Here is a 13,488-nt window from a genome sequence, read left to right as displayed (position 1 = left end):
TTTTTAAATGTAAAGTATGGTTGGTTGGGGTAAGTGGGATCCCTTTTGAGAATGGTTCGTTTTTGAAACCTTATGCATAAAGTTTTGAAGCAAAAAATTTTAAACTTATTGTCTTATTTTATCTTACATATTATAAATAAACAAAAATTCTTCATTATTTTCTAAAATAATGCTTTAAATATTCTTAACGATTATATTTTTTAAAAAATCGGATGGGGCACCCACTTACCCCATAGCAAGGGCAGAGCCGGTTCTAGTAATTCTGTCGCCCTAGGAGATATTGACCAGTGCCGCACCCCAATCACCCCTATATTGAATAATAATAATCATAATATAAAATAATAACATGGGTTTTGCATATCCAAGCTGTGGTACACACTTTAAGTTGTCTTTTTCATTAATAAAGTAGTGCGTCTTATATCATTGAAACGGATGTTAATATTTTCAAAAGACTTTTAAACCACGCAATTTGCCTCCCCTAAAACTAAATTGAATTTTTAGTTATATTCCGAACTATGCTTTGCATGTCCAAGCACTGATACACACTCTAAATTATTTGTACTTTTAGCTTTAAAGCAGTGAATCTTATGGGCGCTGAAACAGATTTTCATACTTCGAAATTTGCCGCCCCTAAAATCTGCCACACTAGGCGGCCGCCTACCCCAGGAGCCGGGCGTGAGTAAGGGGTAAGTGGGTCACCCCCTTTAATTTAAATTTAAATAAAGCATATCTGAAAATGCGGTAATGCGGTCTTACATGATAAAGTATGTACATTTTTAGTGTGAATCTTTTTTTTTTTTTTTTGAATGCATCCATTTATATAAGATATTTACTGTCTTTTAAATCTGTATCACGGAAAATTTTAAAACGAGAAACAAAGCAATTTCATTTGTGAATACTATTGAAAGCCTATAGGGAACATACATTTTACTTTTACAAATAAAGGTGTGTTTATGAACGGAATACAGTTGATTAAGATCAATTTGAGTAAATTTGCCAAAACTATAAGTTAAAAAAAAAAAAAAAAAAGGAAACACTAAGTGACTGCGTCTTTGTAAAGTTGGCTAAGAAAAAAAAAGAACCATCATCGTTTCATCCTCAATAATTATCCCAACATTATCTGCACAATGCCAATAAAAAGTGTCACTATTTCTATTCACACTTTTTTTTAAATTTGTATCATCAACTTCCAACATTAGATCTACTTAAATCGAAATGATTTTCTGTCATGTCCGTTTCACAAATACATAATCACTAGCTTTAGCAGATTTTAGCTCTACTATCAATTCCTATACTAACTCGTCATAGTTGTCTTGTATTTCGCCAATACAAATACTTAATCAGAGTTGCTCTTTATTTTGAAAATCCCATTATTATAGGGGGGCCCAATTACCCCATTGTGAGGGGGTAGGTATAATACCCACTTACTTAGTAGATGGGTATAATGCCCACTTACCACGTATAGCAAAAATGTACGGGGTAAGTGGGACCCCTCCTCTTAAACACTTATTAATAATATTTTATTCAAAAATTCTTGTTGCTGTATGAACTTTAAGTTATACTATAGGTGAAAAATTAATTATCATATAAAAAATAATAAAAACTAACCTGGAAACACTTTGAAAAATGTTGCTTGAACTCGCAAAAAAAAAAAAAAAAAAAAAAAAAATCAGAATTTTTTTTGACTAAGTGCTTAGAAAAATTTCACGAATCCCAAATATGTGTTAAACCAATTACTGTGATGAAATTTAACATGAGCTGTGCAAAAGAGTTTGAAAGAGTTGAAAAGAGTTTGAAGAGAGTTGTTTATCCCTATTTCAGTTTTAGGGGGGTGACCCACTACCCCCAACCAACCCTAATATACGAATGTTTCAAGGTTTAAAAAAATCTGAATGAAAAAATCCGAGTTTTTTGATTCAAAAAGAAAATTAAAAAATGTTAAATGATGTCACGTAGTCATTTCTAATAACCTTTATCATTATTACAATAAAACTATTTTCATATAGAATTTTAACGTTTAAAATGTGTTTCACATATGAGCGTCTTGCAGACTAAAATGTTTGATTGCTTTTTTTTTTGTATTTGATGTAAAACTGAAACTCATATTTTTAACTGAATGTTCATCATATTAAATTTGTTGTTAACGAATTTGATTTTTTTTTCAATTAAAAATTTTCGTTGCTCACTTATAATTAACTGACATTTTTTCAGCACCTTTTTCACTTTTTAAAGATATGATTATCAACAAACTAGTTTAATAACTTTTATTCTATTGTACATAGTTATTTTTCACCTGGCATTAATTAATAATGAATACTAATTGTAAAAAGTAAATGAATAGGAAGAAAATAATTCCATCAAAAAATTTTTTTATTCATTTCTAAAATATTTTTTACCGAAGTTTATTGAGTACTTTCATCAGTTGAGGTTGCATTATTTTTTTTGTTCGGAGGATTAATTTTACATCCTCCAAATGCAATAATGCCAATTCCCAAGAACGTCCAATGTTTGTCGTCGTCCAATTTTAAATTATTCTTTTTATGAATCGTACCTCTTACATATCCTACGTCTATTTCATGCAAATGCGCAATGTATTTATTCAGAATAACCCAAATGAAAAAACGTTTAATAATGCTACTTTATTCCTGTCTCTTTGAATAATTTTATTATTACTAACAATTATAGGCAATTTGAATTTTATCATGTTTATATATTACTAAATTTGAAAATTTATTTATTCACCCATTTACACCAAGTGTAACCAAAAATAATACATTCTTATTATCTTTTCTTTATAAGATTGCACTAAAGTAAATAATTATGTATGTAAATGAAAAAGTCTATTTTTCATTTTTTTCCACCATAAACGCTAAATGTAACCTTTTTAATTCTTCAAATATTTATATTTTGACTAATTATAAAGAATAAATGAATACGGGAAAAAAAGAAGAAGACAACCTTCATTAAGAAGGCTTTGCAACCTTATTTTATAATTAATATTGATTAATAGTCATACATCTGTTCGCTAGATGGCAGCATGAACGATTAGAAAATCAAGTAGAAAAGCGAAGATATTGCACTATTTCACCCTGACGCTTTCAGAATCTTTCGGTCCCTAACCGAACGTGATTGAAAATGTAGTAAACAAATCTTGGGTAAACGAAGATGGTAATATTGCAAATAAATAGATAAAACTTTTTTTTTTCTTTCCTTTTTCTTTAAACTTGGAAATGGAGTGTACTATCGATCGCACGCGACGACTGCATGTAGAAGATGAACTTTGTTTAGGTAGTATAAGTTGTATCATGAGAATATTTATTGTAGATTCTTGCATCATGAATTTGCTATGTAATGTTTGTCAATGATAAGTGAATGCTCATATAAACAATGTGATGTTTCCTCAATGAAAGGATAAATAAACAACATGTTATGCACTTAATATCTTCCAGTAAGGCTGTTCATAAGAACTTGTAAAGCTCAATAAAAAGTTTGAATAAAACATTTACACCTTTGCAAACATGACCTACCCTGATATATATATTGGCCATAGCTTCATACTGAAAATATGGGGAAGCAAGTATGTAAGAGTCGATAAAACCAACTTGAGATACGGTCAGGTCCGTGTTTGAATTTTTCTTTGGGCATAGGGTATAATATATTCAATGCAAATTTAAAAAGAAAACAACATAATCCACAGCCAATCATTGTATAACATTGTTTTTTAGTAGCCAGATGAGGGTGAGGGGGCAATTTACCCTTCCTGACTCCTCTAAATTAGGGGCCTGTGTACTGTTTTGTACGATTTCGGAGAGGGTATGAACATGTAACCCCCCCTCTAGGTACGCCATGTGTGCAAGCTATATTTTCCTAAAATCCTTATTATAATTACAGGAAAATGTTGAACCCCAGTAGGTTACCGTTCAACCCCCCCCCCCCCCTGCTGAACCTTAAAACTTAAAACAAACAAAAAGTCTTTGAAAAGTCTTGTCGCCTTAGAGCAACAGTAAGACATCTAATCCCAGGAATAACACTAAGATATCCTACTGTTGCTCTGAGGTCACGATATGCTATAATTATGTTGACTACATGAAAAAGTATTTGAGCAGATTTTGAGAATGGGACTAATGTCTAAAGCATCTTTTTTCTTATATTTTGGGTTCAAGTTAAAAAAAGTAATCTAGTTACTATTGTTCAATTAATTATTTCAAATATATTATCAAATGTACAAGTTTAACCATTAACAAAGTCACATTTGTTTTAAAGCAATTTTTAGATAAAAATAACATTTAATTCTGTTGAAAGCTTTAAGTTTCAAAGTTTGTTTAAGGCTAATACTTGGTTTAATTTCTTTATTACTATTTCGTACCTTTTTGTGCTACAGTTGAGCAGAATATTGTTTTTTAAATGGAACATTTTATTGTATTGTTTTTAAGAAAGAGACACACGTGCTTTCTTTCCTTTGTACAATTTTTAAATTAATATGAAAATTTCAGTAGAATAGTTTTGCTCATTAATCAAGGTATAGTTAATTTGAATGTCTTGCTCTTTTTCTAAAATGTATTCTTTTCATCACAGTTAGAAAACCTTAGCTGCAGAGATGTAATTGTAATCTAATACAGGTTTCTCAATTGTCCAAAACTTTTTTGCTCCTTGTTCAAAAAATTTATCCACAGGGCCGATCCTAGGGTGTCGGCCGCCCGTGTGCAAAGACCTAATGTGCCGCCCCTTAAGAGTAATTTGCATATTTTGACTAATCTTTAACACGCCTATATTAATCTTTCTTTAAATTCTTCTTTCTTTAAATGCCAAGTTCGAATTTAAAAAAAAGGGGGGGGGGCAGAAAAATATCTTATAAAAAGGAAGACATTTTTTATAGCAAGAAACTCCTTAGGTACAATTTATATCTTTGAAGAAAGTAATAGATACCAAAATTTACCAGTCGTAAAAACGCATTTTATAGTCTTTCTTCGGTGACATCAGAGAAGGGACGAAGGAAGGGGAAGCGTGGGGGGAGGTGTTAGGGGTTCAGGGGAGGAGGATTGCTCCAAGAAAATTATCGAAATTGGCGTATGAAAAATATTTTTAGTTAATCTTTAGTTGTGTTTGGTTGCAAGGACAAAAGAGTCAAGTACCTATATTTAAGGTGCATGGAGAAATTTTCGAAATTGACGTCAAATATCGCAATTTTAGGATCTTTTTCGATACGTTAGGTGAAAGTAATGTCGCAATTCTTTCCTAAAATTCTTTCAAAACTAAAAACAATTTGAAGCTATTTTTTAGGACCGTAGCTTAGGAAGGATCGGCGTTCTTCCCGAAAAATCTCCGAAACTGACATTTTAAACCCGCAATTTTGGGTTACCTATGTTGACATTGCAAGAGGGAGGGAGATTCAATCGTCTACCATCGAAAGATTTCGAAATATGTTTAAAACGCAAATTTAGGCTGTCTTTGGTGGCGGTAGGGGATCTGGCGGCTATCCTCCGGTAATTTCTCGGCACCATTTTTTTAAAAACCCATTTTTGACTTTATTTGAAAACAATAGGGGAAACGTGAAAATATTACGAACCAAAATATTTTTCAGAACTGAAACCCATTATAGGCTATTTTTGGGAAGGAAGTATTTTGGGGCTCTTAAGCGGATATTTCTAAAATCGCAATTTTATATTATCTTTGGTGACGTTAACAAAACTGGGAAGCTTCTACGGATCTTTCAGATATTTTTCAACGTTCTCCTCCGGAATGCTTTAGAAATATAAGACCCAAAATCGTATTTTAAGCATTGTTTGATAACGATGGGACTAAGAGCGGGCGGGGGTTCAGTATGCCCTCACGAACTGTGTTTTTGAAACTGAAGTCAATTTCAGGGTAGTTTAGGTAGGAAACTGTGGCTCCACGGAACCGTCTAAAAACGAAATTTTCAGGTATAGTGATTGCGTTGGAGAAAAGGGGGATCCGGGGTCTTTCCCCAAAAGTTCTCGAAACTGATGTTTGAAAAACGCAATTTTAGTTTGTTTTTCAATACATTAAGTGAGAGGGGGTGGAATTAGGGGCTTCTCTAAAGATGCTAATTGAATCTACCAAAGACTAATTTGTCTTTGGTAGTAATGTTTGCGAATAGATTTCGGGGTCCTCCACTGGAAAAATTTCGAAAAATGCCAAAGCAATTTTATATGACGTTTGATGATAGGAAGGGCTGTCGTTTGAAAACACGTTTTGGATTTTGGGGCCAACATTTTTAGGCTATGCTTGATTAAATTAAGGTGGAAGAGGTGAATCAGACTTAAGGGGAGTCAGTACCGTCAATGTTAATTTGCATAGGTTCATGTACCTTTTTCTGAAAATGTATTAAACATACAATTATGAAATATTTTCTGTACCTTAAATACTCTTTTCTCTACACTGAAGTAAAGTTTTACAGAAAGAAAGCTTAGTTTTTTTAAACAAATTCTAATGTGTAAGTCACTGTATTTTTTTTTTTTTTTTTCAAAAAATGCCATTTTGCAGCACGAAATCAGCTCTATAAAAAAATATTTTTCGAAAATGAGAAAAAATTTACTTCAGTATATGCAATTAGATGTATGGAATAGGTGGTAAAAATTTCAAAGCCTAACACAATTTAGTTTATGAGAAAAATGAACATTTAATTTCAAAAATACCATTTCGAGATACTGCAATTTATTAAAGGAGAAAATCATACCTCATCAAAATAGGCTTACATTTTTTTAAAGCTTATTTTAACTTACTTTTACTATGAGCACGATCAAGAAATTTGTATCATTAAAAAGGTATTGAAATAGAGTTTCAAAATATATAAAAATCAAAAAATCGAATTTTTGAAAGTATTTAGGGTACTGACTTCCCTTAATTGGGTCCCTATGATCGATGGTTCAACCAGCGAAATTTTCCGAAAGTTAAGTCCTAGAAATGCAATTTTAAGCCTTCTTTAGTTTCGTCAAGGAGGTCATGGCATCCTTTTGGATCTCCGTTTTGGAGCTACATTTAAATTTGCTACCCGGGGCAAGAGCCCTGTCCTCCTACCTAATCTGAAACCGCGCAGTTCATTCAAGATTTTAATCAGAAAATTTGTCGTACAGGGGGAAAAGTACAATATTTTAGTTCGTCATTCATATATGTTATTCTCAAAGGAGTCGCAATTTTCCACTTTCTGCCCACGCATCCACGATTGTTAAACACAGAGTTTGTTACATAGTTTGTTGTTTGAAATGCTTGCGAGAGTACCTAATCAGTATAGCTTTTTTTAAATAAATAAAATATGTCTTCATTGTTTAGGTCTATTAAAGCTTGGGGGGGGGGGGGGGTAAACATTAGTGGCCGCCCTCGGTGTTCCTTTTAGACGGCACCATTTCATGCTTCAGAATGGGGGCCTTTCCCCTCTCCTGTATCCATGCTTGATTACCGGTTCTTTCACAAACTTTGCAACCAAATGAAGCATGTGTGTTAAGAGGAGATATTAATGGACAATGAACCAACACAATGTTCCCTAACCTTCTATTTTTCTTAAACTATGCTATGCTGTCGGGAAATCGATACATACTTTGACAATTGAACATTTAAAAATCAGCATATTTATTCTACTTATTATGAGTTATCTTGCGAGAAATTCTTGAGGAATTTTACTTGATTATAAGAACTATATGATGCGTACTGCGGCCGCCCCTTGCATTGGCCGCCCTTGTGCGGCGCACACTCTGCACACCTGCTAGGATCGGCCCTGTCCATTTATTCTCCTAGAAAAACTTGATAATTTTTTTTAGTGCTGACTCTGAAGTTATTTCATTTCTCTCTCTCTCTCTTATTTTAATTTATTATTAATTTTATTTTTTTCTCACTGTTTTCAACCAACACTTTTAAGTTTCTTTCCCCTGTAAACTCACTTAGAGTATCTTATGTGTTGTCATTTACAATCTTTTTACGGAAATTAAAATTTTAACCTTTAAAGCATTCATCTATGACCTCCAAATTGCAGGTCAATTTTTTTTCCAATGTTGTTTTCATTTAAATTTAAATTCTTCATGAGTATTAAAAAAAAAGAAAAGAAAATTGCAATTGAATGAATGTTCTTATTAGGACGAGTTAATGTCACTCAAAGCCATTTAATTGTAAATTAATTAAATTCTGCTTTTGATTTTTTAAGCAATTATTGAAATTTAGAACATTTGTATACAGTAAACGTAGAATGAAAAACTGCCACTGATAAGAATTGTAGGTTTGGAGGAAGCTGTTTTTGATTTCTCTTTTGCACTTTACTAATTGTTTAATGCTTGTCAGATGTAAAGAAAATTCAAACAAAACTTTGTTTAACTCCAAAAATATTTTTAAAAAGATCCAATCTTGAGTGCTCAGAACTCACCATGCATCCAACAGACTTCTGAGGAAGAGGAAGGGGAGGGGGGTGTAAATGATTTGCACCAAAGATCAGAAAATTTCTTTAACAGCCATTAACACCTCTGCTAATACTAGCACTTTTCCAAAAAAAAAAAAAAAAAAAAAAAAAAACGAGCTGATGTGTGCATCACATGACTTCCTCCTATTCCAATTTAATTTCATTTTCTTATTATTGGCCGTTTTAATGTGATTCAATAGTTTACTTTCTAAATATCACCAACAGTGACCAAATTGAAGCAGATTTTTAAAAAGATAAAAAAGAAATTGCCAAATTTGTCGCCAAGTTTTGTAACTTGTCAAAAACTCGCCAAGGCAACAAAACTTGTCGACCAAAAGACTGGTGATATATCTCCAAGTGTCCGCCAAATTATAACACCACTTGAGTTTACATCAAAATCAACAATGATTCCCCCACAAAAAGGGACAAAAGACCCCCTTTAGAACATCCGAATGCAACCAAAAAGGAGGTGCTCAACTAGACCCCACTAGGAGTCTACATACCAGATTTCAACTTTCTAGGACATTCCTTTCTTGAGTTATGCAACATACATATATATGCACATAAAACGTACATACAGACGTCATGAGAAAACTCGTTTTTTCCTCGGGAATCCTCAAAATGGTTATTTCGCGTGTCTATACGTTCTTAGGCACTTATCCACATGTGGTTGAGTAAAAAAAAAACTCAACATTAATTCGGGGATGAGCAAAATGGAAATTAAGGTCGATTTTTGAGTGAAATTTTTTTGCGAATACAATACTTCCTTTTTTGTAAAAGGAAGTAAAAAAGTTAAAATACAAAAAATTGTCTTATTTTCTTTTGTTCTAATTTGTATGTCCAGATCAAAAATTGCAGTAAGCAATAAAAAAAAAGAGAACTTATTATTTGTATTTCTTTGTGTTTTTATGTAGAAAGTATGATCAAGCAAGTATATGGAGGTGGAGGAAGCCAGCCGCTTGGCGAGCATGGCCATTTATTATTGTAAGTTTAATGATGTTCTTTAAATTTGCAGTGAATTTAATATATTTATTCAATTGCAACTGTTTTAAGTAATAGTAAAGTCAAGTGAAAGATGCAAAATGTCATATTCAAGAAAAGGGTTTTCAACTTGTTTCTGTAAACTATAGCTTGGATAGTTGTTTTTCTGCATTTTAATCCAAAACATCAATGAGATAAATTTCCATCTTTTGTGTTCCAACCTATATATTGTTTGAGTGCCTCTAAAGCAGACTAAAACAGAAAAGTTAACTTGTAAGTTAAATCTGAAAGCTTATATATTATATTTCTTCATCAAATTAATTTTCACACATGTGCCCTTGTGGTAACTTTTATGAAAGACATTCCTCCTAGATTGAGCAGAAATAAGATTTAAACTAAAATTTTGCATTTGATTACAACTTACTTTATTGCATTATATTAGGAGGGAGTGAGAACTGCAATAGAAGTAATCAAAATGTCCTACTTCCTTTTGGCTATAACAGGAAAAAATTGTTCCAAATTGTTATTTCCATGATCTCATGTGTGTGTAGTTATTTTTAGAAACAATCATCTTCACCATGACCCCCCCCCCCCATCCACCCAAATGGTTTGCTGTATCCGCCCCTGCCAACAAGCCAATGCTGTTCACAGAAAATTTTCAAAATTTGCAGACAGTTTTGATATTTTTTAAACAAAGTTCTTTATTTACCCTAGTTCTATTTCTGTATTATGTCTTAATTTTGTTGTTCTGTGGCAATAGCTTCTGTTACACATGAAAATGACTTATTTATTAGTAATCATGATGCTTTAGCCACCATGCTAGTCACATAGTGGCACTCTATTTGCATATTACTTTCTATTTTTGTTGTTGGTCACAATGTGTAACAAAAGTTACACAAACATATTTTGATACAAATTATAAAGAAACTATTTGAGTTTGTAGACAGCCTGGGATATAATCTGGAATAGAAGTGACTTTCAACTTTTCTGTTTGCTTTGAGTGAATGAAATGTTTTGAAAACTATAATTGTCGTAAATTTTTCATAGACATTAGTGTTGGAAGATTAACAATTGCAGTTTATATAAATAAATGTATATTTTGATTTGACATGAAAAAACAATTACCAGCTTGCAGATGGTTTGATATTAAAGCAGTAGTTATTCAAGTGTAGGGTATGAAACCTTATTCACTTTTTGTGCTGTTCAAATCTTCCTTATTAGTATTTTATGTTTTATAATCTTTATTATAATTTTTCAGAGATAGTCTTAATTTAGACAACATTGATGAATATATTGATAAAGAGCTTAGGAAAGCAGTACAGGTTGCTGAAATGTCCATGTCTTCGAATGGTAAGATGTTAATTAATATAATTCTATTTACAGTTGCCTCTTTTGAAATTCAACTCTTCCTCTATGTTTTTAAATGTTTCATTCCAAATTTCTTCATTCTGTTTTTTTAAGTTGCATAATTGTTGGATAACTGATTATAGAGCTATTGTCTTGATAGTAGCTTTCTTTTGCTCCCCTCTGTTTTTGTATCTAGTGAGTGTAGGGAATTGATAATAAATGAAATATGTAGTATACTAATTATATCTTGATCAGATTCAGAAATTCTGCTAAGCCTATTTTTGAATGATTCAGGCAACAATGTTACAAGCATTTTATCTCAAAGATTCATTTCTTACATAAATAAATTTTTGATTCACAAAAAGAAAAAAAAAAGTTCAAATTTTCTTCTTGAACTCCCCATTACAGCCCTATTCTAAGTAGGATTTTCTTCTGTAAAATCTATTAGAATTATATTAAAAAAAAAAAAAAGAAAAGAAAAAGAAAAAAACAAGATTTTTTTTTTGACTGTACAAAAATTTAAAAACTGTTTGAAACATCTTTGCCTTGCTTTTAATATCATAGTTCTTCATGGACAGATCCAGAAATTGTCCAAGGAGGGGGGGGGGGGCGGTTGATTTTTTAGTTTACCTCTACTTCGTATCCAATTTACACATGCTTGGGGGGTAGGCACCACATCATTTCTATCTGACACTACTAAAACTTAGAGATTTATCTAAGTTGGTACCCAAGCCTATTCCTATCCTTTTCCGTTAAAAATGGTTCTTCAAAATTTGCATTTTAGAACTTCAATTTCGTCGTCATTCGAGGGGCGATATTTTGAAACCCAGTCTTTACTAACATAATCAAGGGTCGTCTGAAATTGCCCTTTTTTGAAACTTCAGTTTCAAAAAATTATCGGAAGAAAGTCACTGAACCCGTTTCTTACAATAACACTAATTGAAATGTCTACAATCGCTTCATTAAGACAAATTTCAAAAAATATCTGGGACGAAAGTCTCCAAAATCTTCCTCCTAATATCTCCAAAGATTGTCTGAAATATCCCTTTTGAAACATTATATTCCAAAAAAGTTCTGTATGGAAGATTCGACCCCCATTCCTTTCCTTAATATTGTCACAAATGGCCTGCACTTGTGTTTTAGAACTTCAATTTCAAAAAACTGTTGACGCAGGGTCCTCAATGGAGGGGCAATTGCCCCTCCCTGGTATCCACCCTTGTAGTTCTCATTTTAACATTTTGATGCACAATCTTATGAACTAGCAATTGATGCTTTGTATCAAAATATTTTTGCATTGCCTGCTCTCTATATTATTGGCTTTCATTTTTATGTTAATGTATTGTGATATTTGGTTATCATATGCTCTGCTGAATTTCATATTTGTTTCATTCAGAAAATAAAGGAATTATTGGACCTGACAAAGTTATATTTGATGTTTCCAGTAATGTTGGAAGCTTAGTCATTGATCGGGATAGACTTGGTGTAAGTTTGAAGTATTTACTTCTTTATATCTTACTAATATTATATATGCGAAAGTTTGTCTGTATGGATGGATGTATGGATGTATGGATGGATGTATGGATGGATGTATGGATGTTTGTTACTCTTTCACGCAAAAACTACTGAACGGATTTTGATGAAACTTTACAATAATATAGCTTATGCATCAGAATAACACATAGGGTAGTTTTCGTCCTGTTATGGGGGGGCAAAACCCCCTTAGGGGGGCAATAAAACACAATTTTTGTATAAATTCTCTAATATTGGGATGAAAAAATACTTGCACATATTTACATTATATGTCCATCGAAAGCTCTGATTTTTCTGCTGAAGATGGCACCTGTTCGAAATTTCTAAGTAGAATAAAAAACGAGTTATGAGCTTTTTAGATCCATGCTCGAAGGCTTTTCTCAACTCAATACAGTATTTAGTGTATCATCTCAACTCCCTATCGATAGCGACAATTGTTGTATTGTTGACTTTCTTTGCTTTTCGTGATTGTTCAAGGCTTTTCTCAAGTCAAATCTTGAAGTAAGATTTTTGCACAAGATTGGCAAATAATACATGATTTGGCTAATGATTTTCCATTTAAACGGAACTTTAATGTAATTAATGGTTTTTATTATTATTTATGCTGATTGAACACTTACTCATTATCCAATCAACCAGCAGATCGCCAAAATTTTTGCAGAAAGATTTCCGTAGCTGATGCATTTGGCAGTTTTTTCAACGTTGCTGTTTTTGAAGCCGAAGACTACGTCATAATGTTTCTCAGCTTTCACCATGTAAACAAAATATCGCCAATCAAAGAATTTTCAAAAGACTTTTTTTACTGTGTTAAATAATCCAGCAACTAAATTAGGCAAATCCATAAACAGCACAAAAACTTCCATTAATTTTCCTTTTGGCACAATTTCAAAAAATCACCAAATTGTATTACTTATTTTGGTAACATTTCGGATGAAACTGTTTAGCGCCATTTTATGGTGACCAAAAATATCTCAGCGTCTGGCGACGATATCTCTGTAACGAAAATTAATATCATACTAGCTGCGTCGCCCGGCTTTGCACGGTCCACCTCAAAAATAAAAGTTATGTCAAGTGACGCGAGTTCAACACTCAGGCTTGAACCAAAAAAAAAAAGTCAGTGTAGTTTTGCGGCAGATTGCGGAAAACCCCAAAAAGTAAACATTTTAAATCCCCTGATTACAGGAAAAGCCTCAAAACAAAAACAAGAATTTTACCTGAGCAAAAAA

The 13,488-nt window shown here is 32.4% G+C and overlaps 1 protein-coding gene across 1 annotated transcript in view; it reads left to right on the top strand.

Annotated features, from left to right (window-relative positions):
* The first annotated feature begins 3,140 nt into the window (after positions 1 to 3,140).
* The window catches only part of LOC129225235 (E3 ubiquitin-protein ligase RNF123-like), a 63,616-nt gene continuing 53,268 nt past the window's right edge, over positions 3,141 to 13,488 (top strand). The window contains 4 exon segments of the mRNA XM_054859812.1: positions 3,141 to 3,288; positions 9,319 to 9,388; positions 10,644 to 10,735; positions 12,126 to 12,214. Coding sequence (XP_054715787.1) covers positions 3,231 to 3,288; positions 9,319 to 9,388; positions 10,644 to 10,735; positions 12,126 to 12,214 — 309 coding nt within the window. The 5' untranslated portion in view covers positions 3,141 to 3,230.

Source organism: Uloborus diversus, chromosome 1 (assembly GCF_026930045.1).
Source record: "Uloborus diversus isolate 005 chromosome 1, Udiv.v.3.1, whole genome shotgun sequence".
Lineage (NCBI taxonomy): Eukaryota > Metazoa > Arthropoda > Arachnida > Araneae > Uloboridae > Uloborus > Uloborus diversus.
Note: the sequence above shows the minus strand (reverse complement) of the source record. Positions and strands in the feature narration are given on the sequence as shown.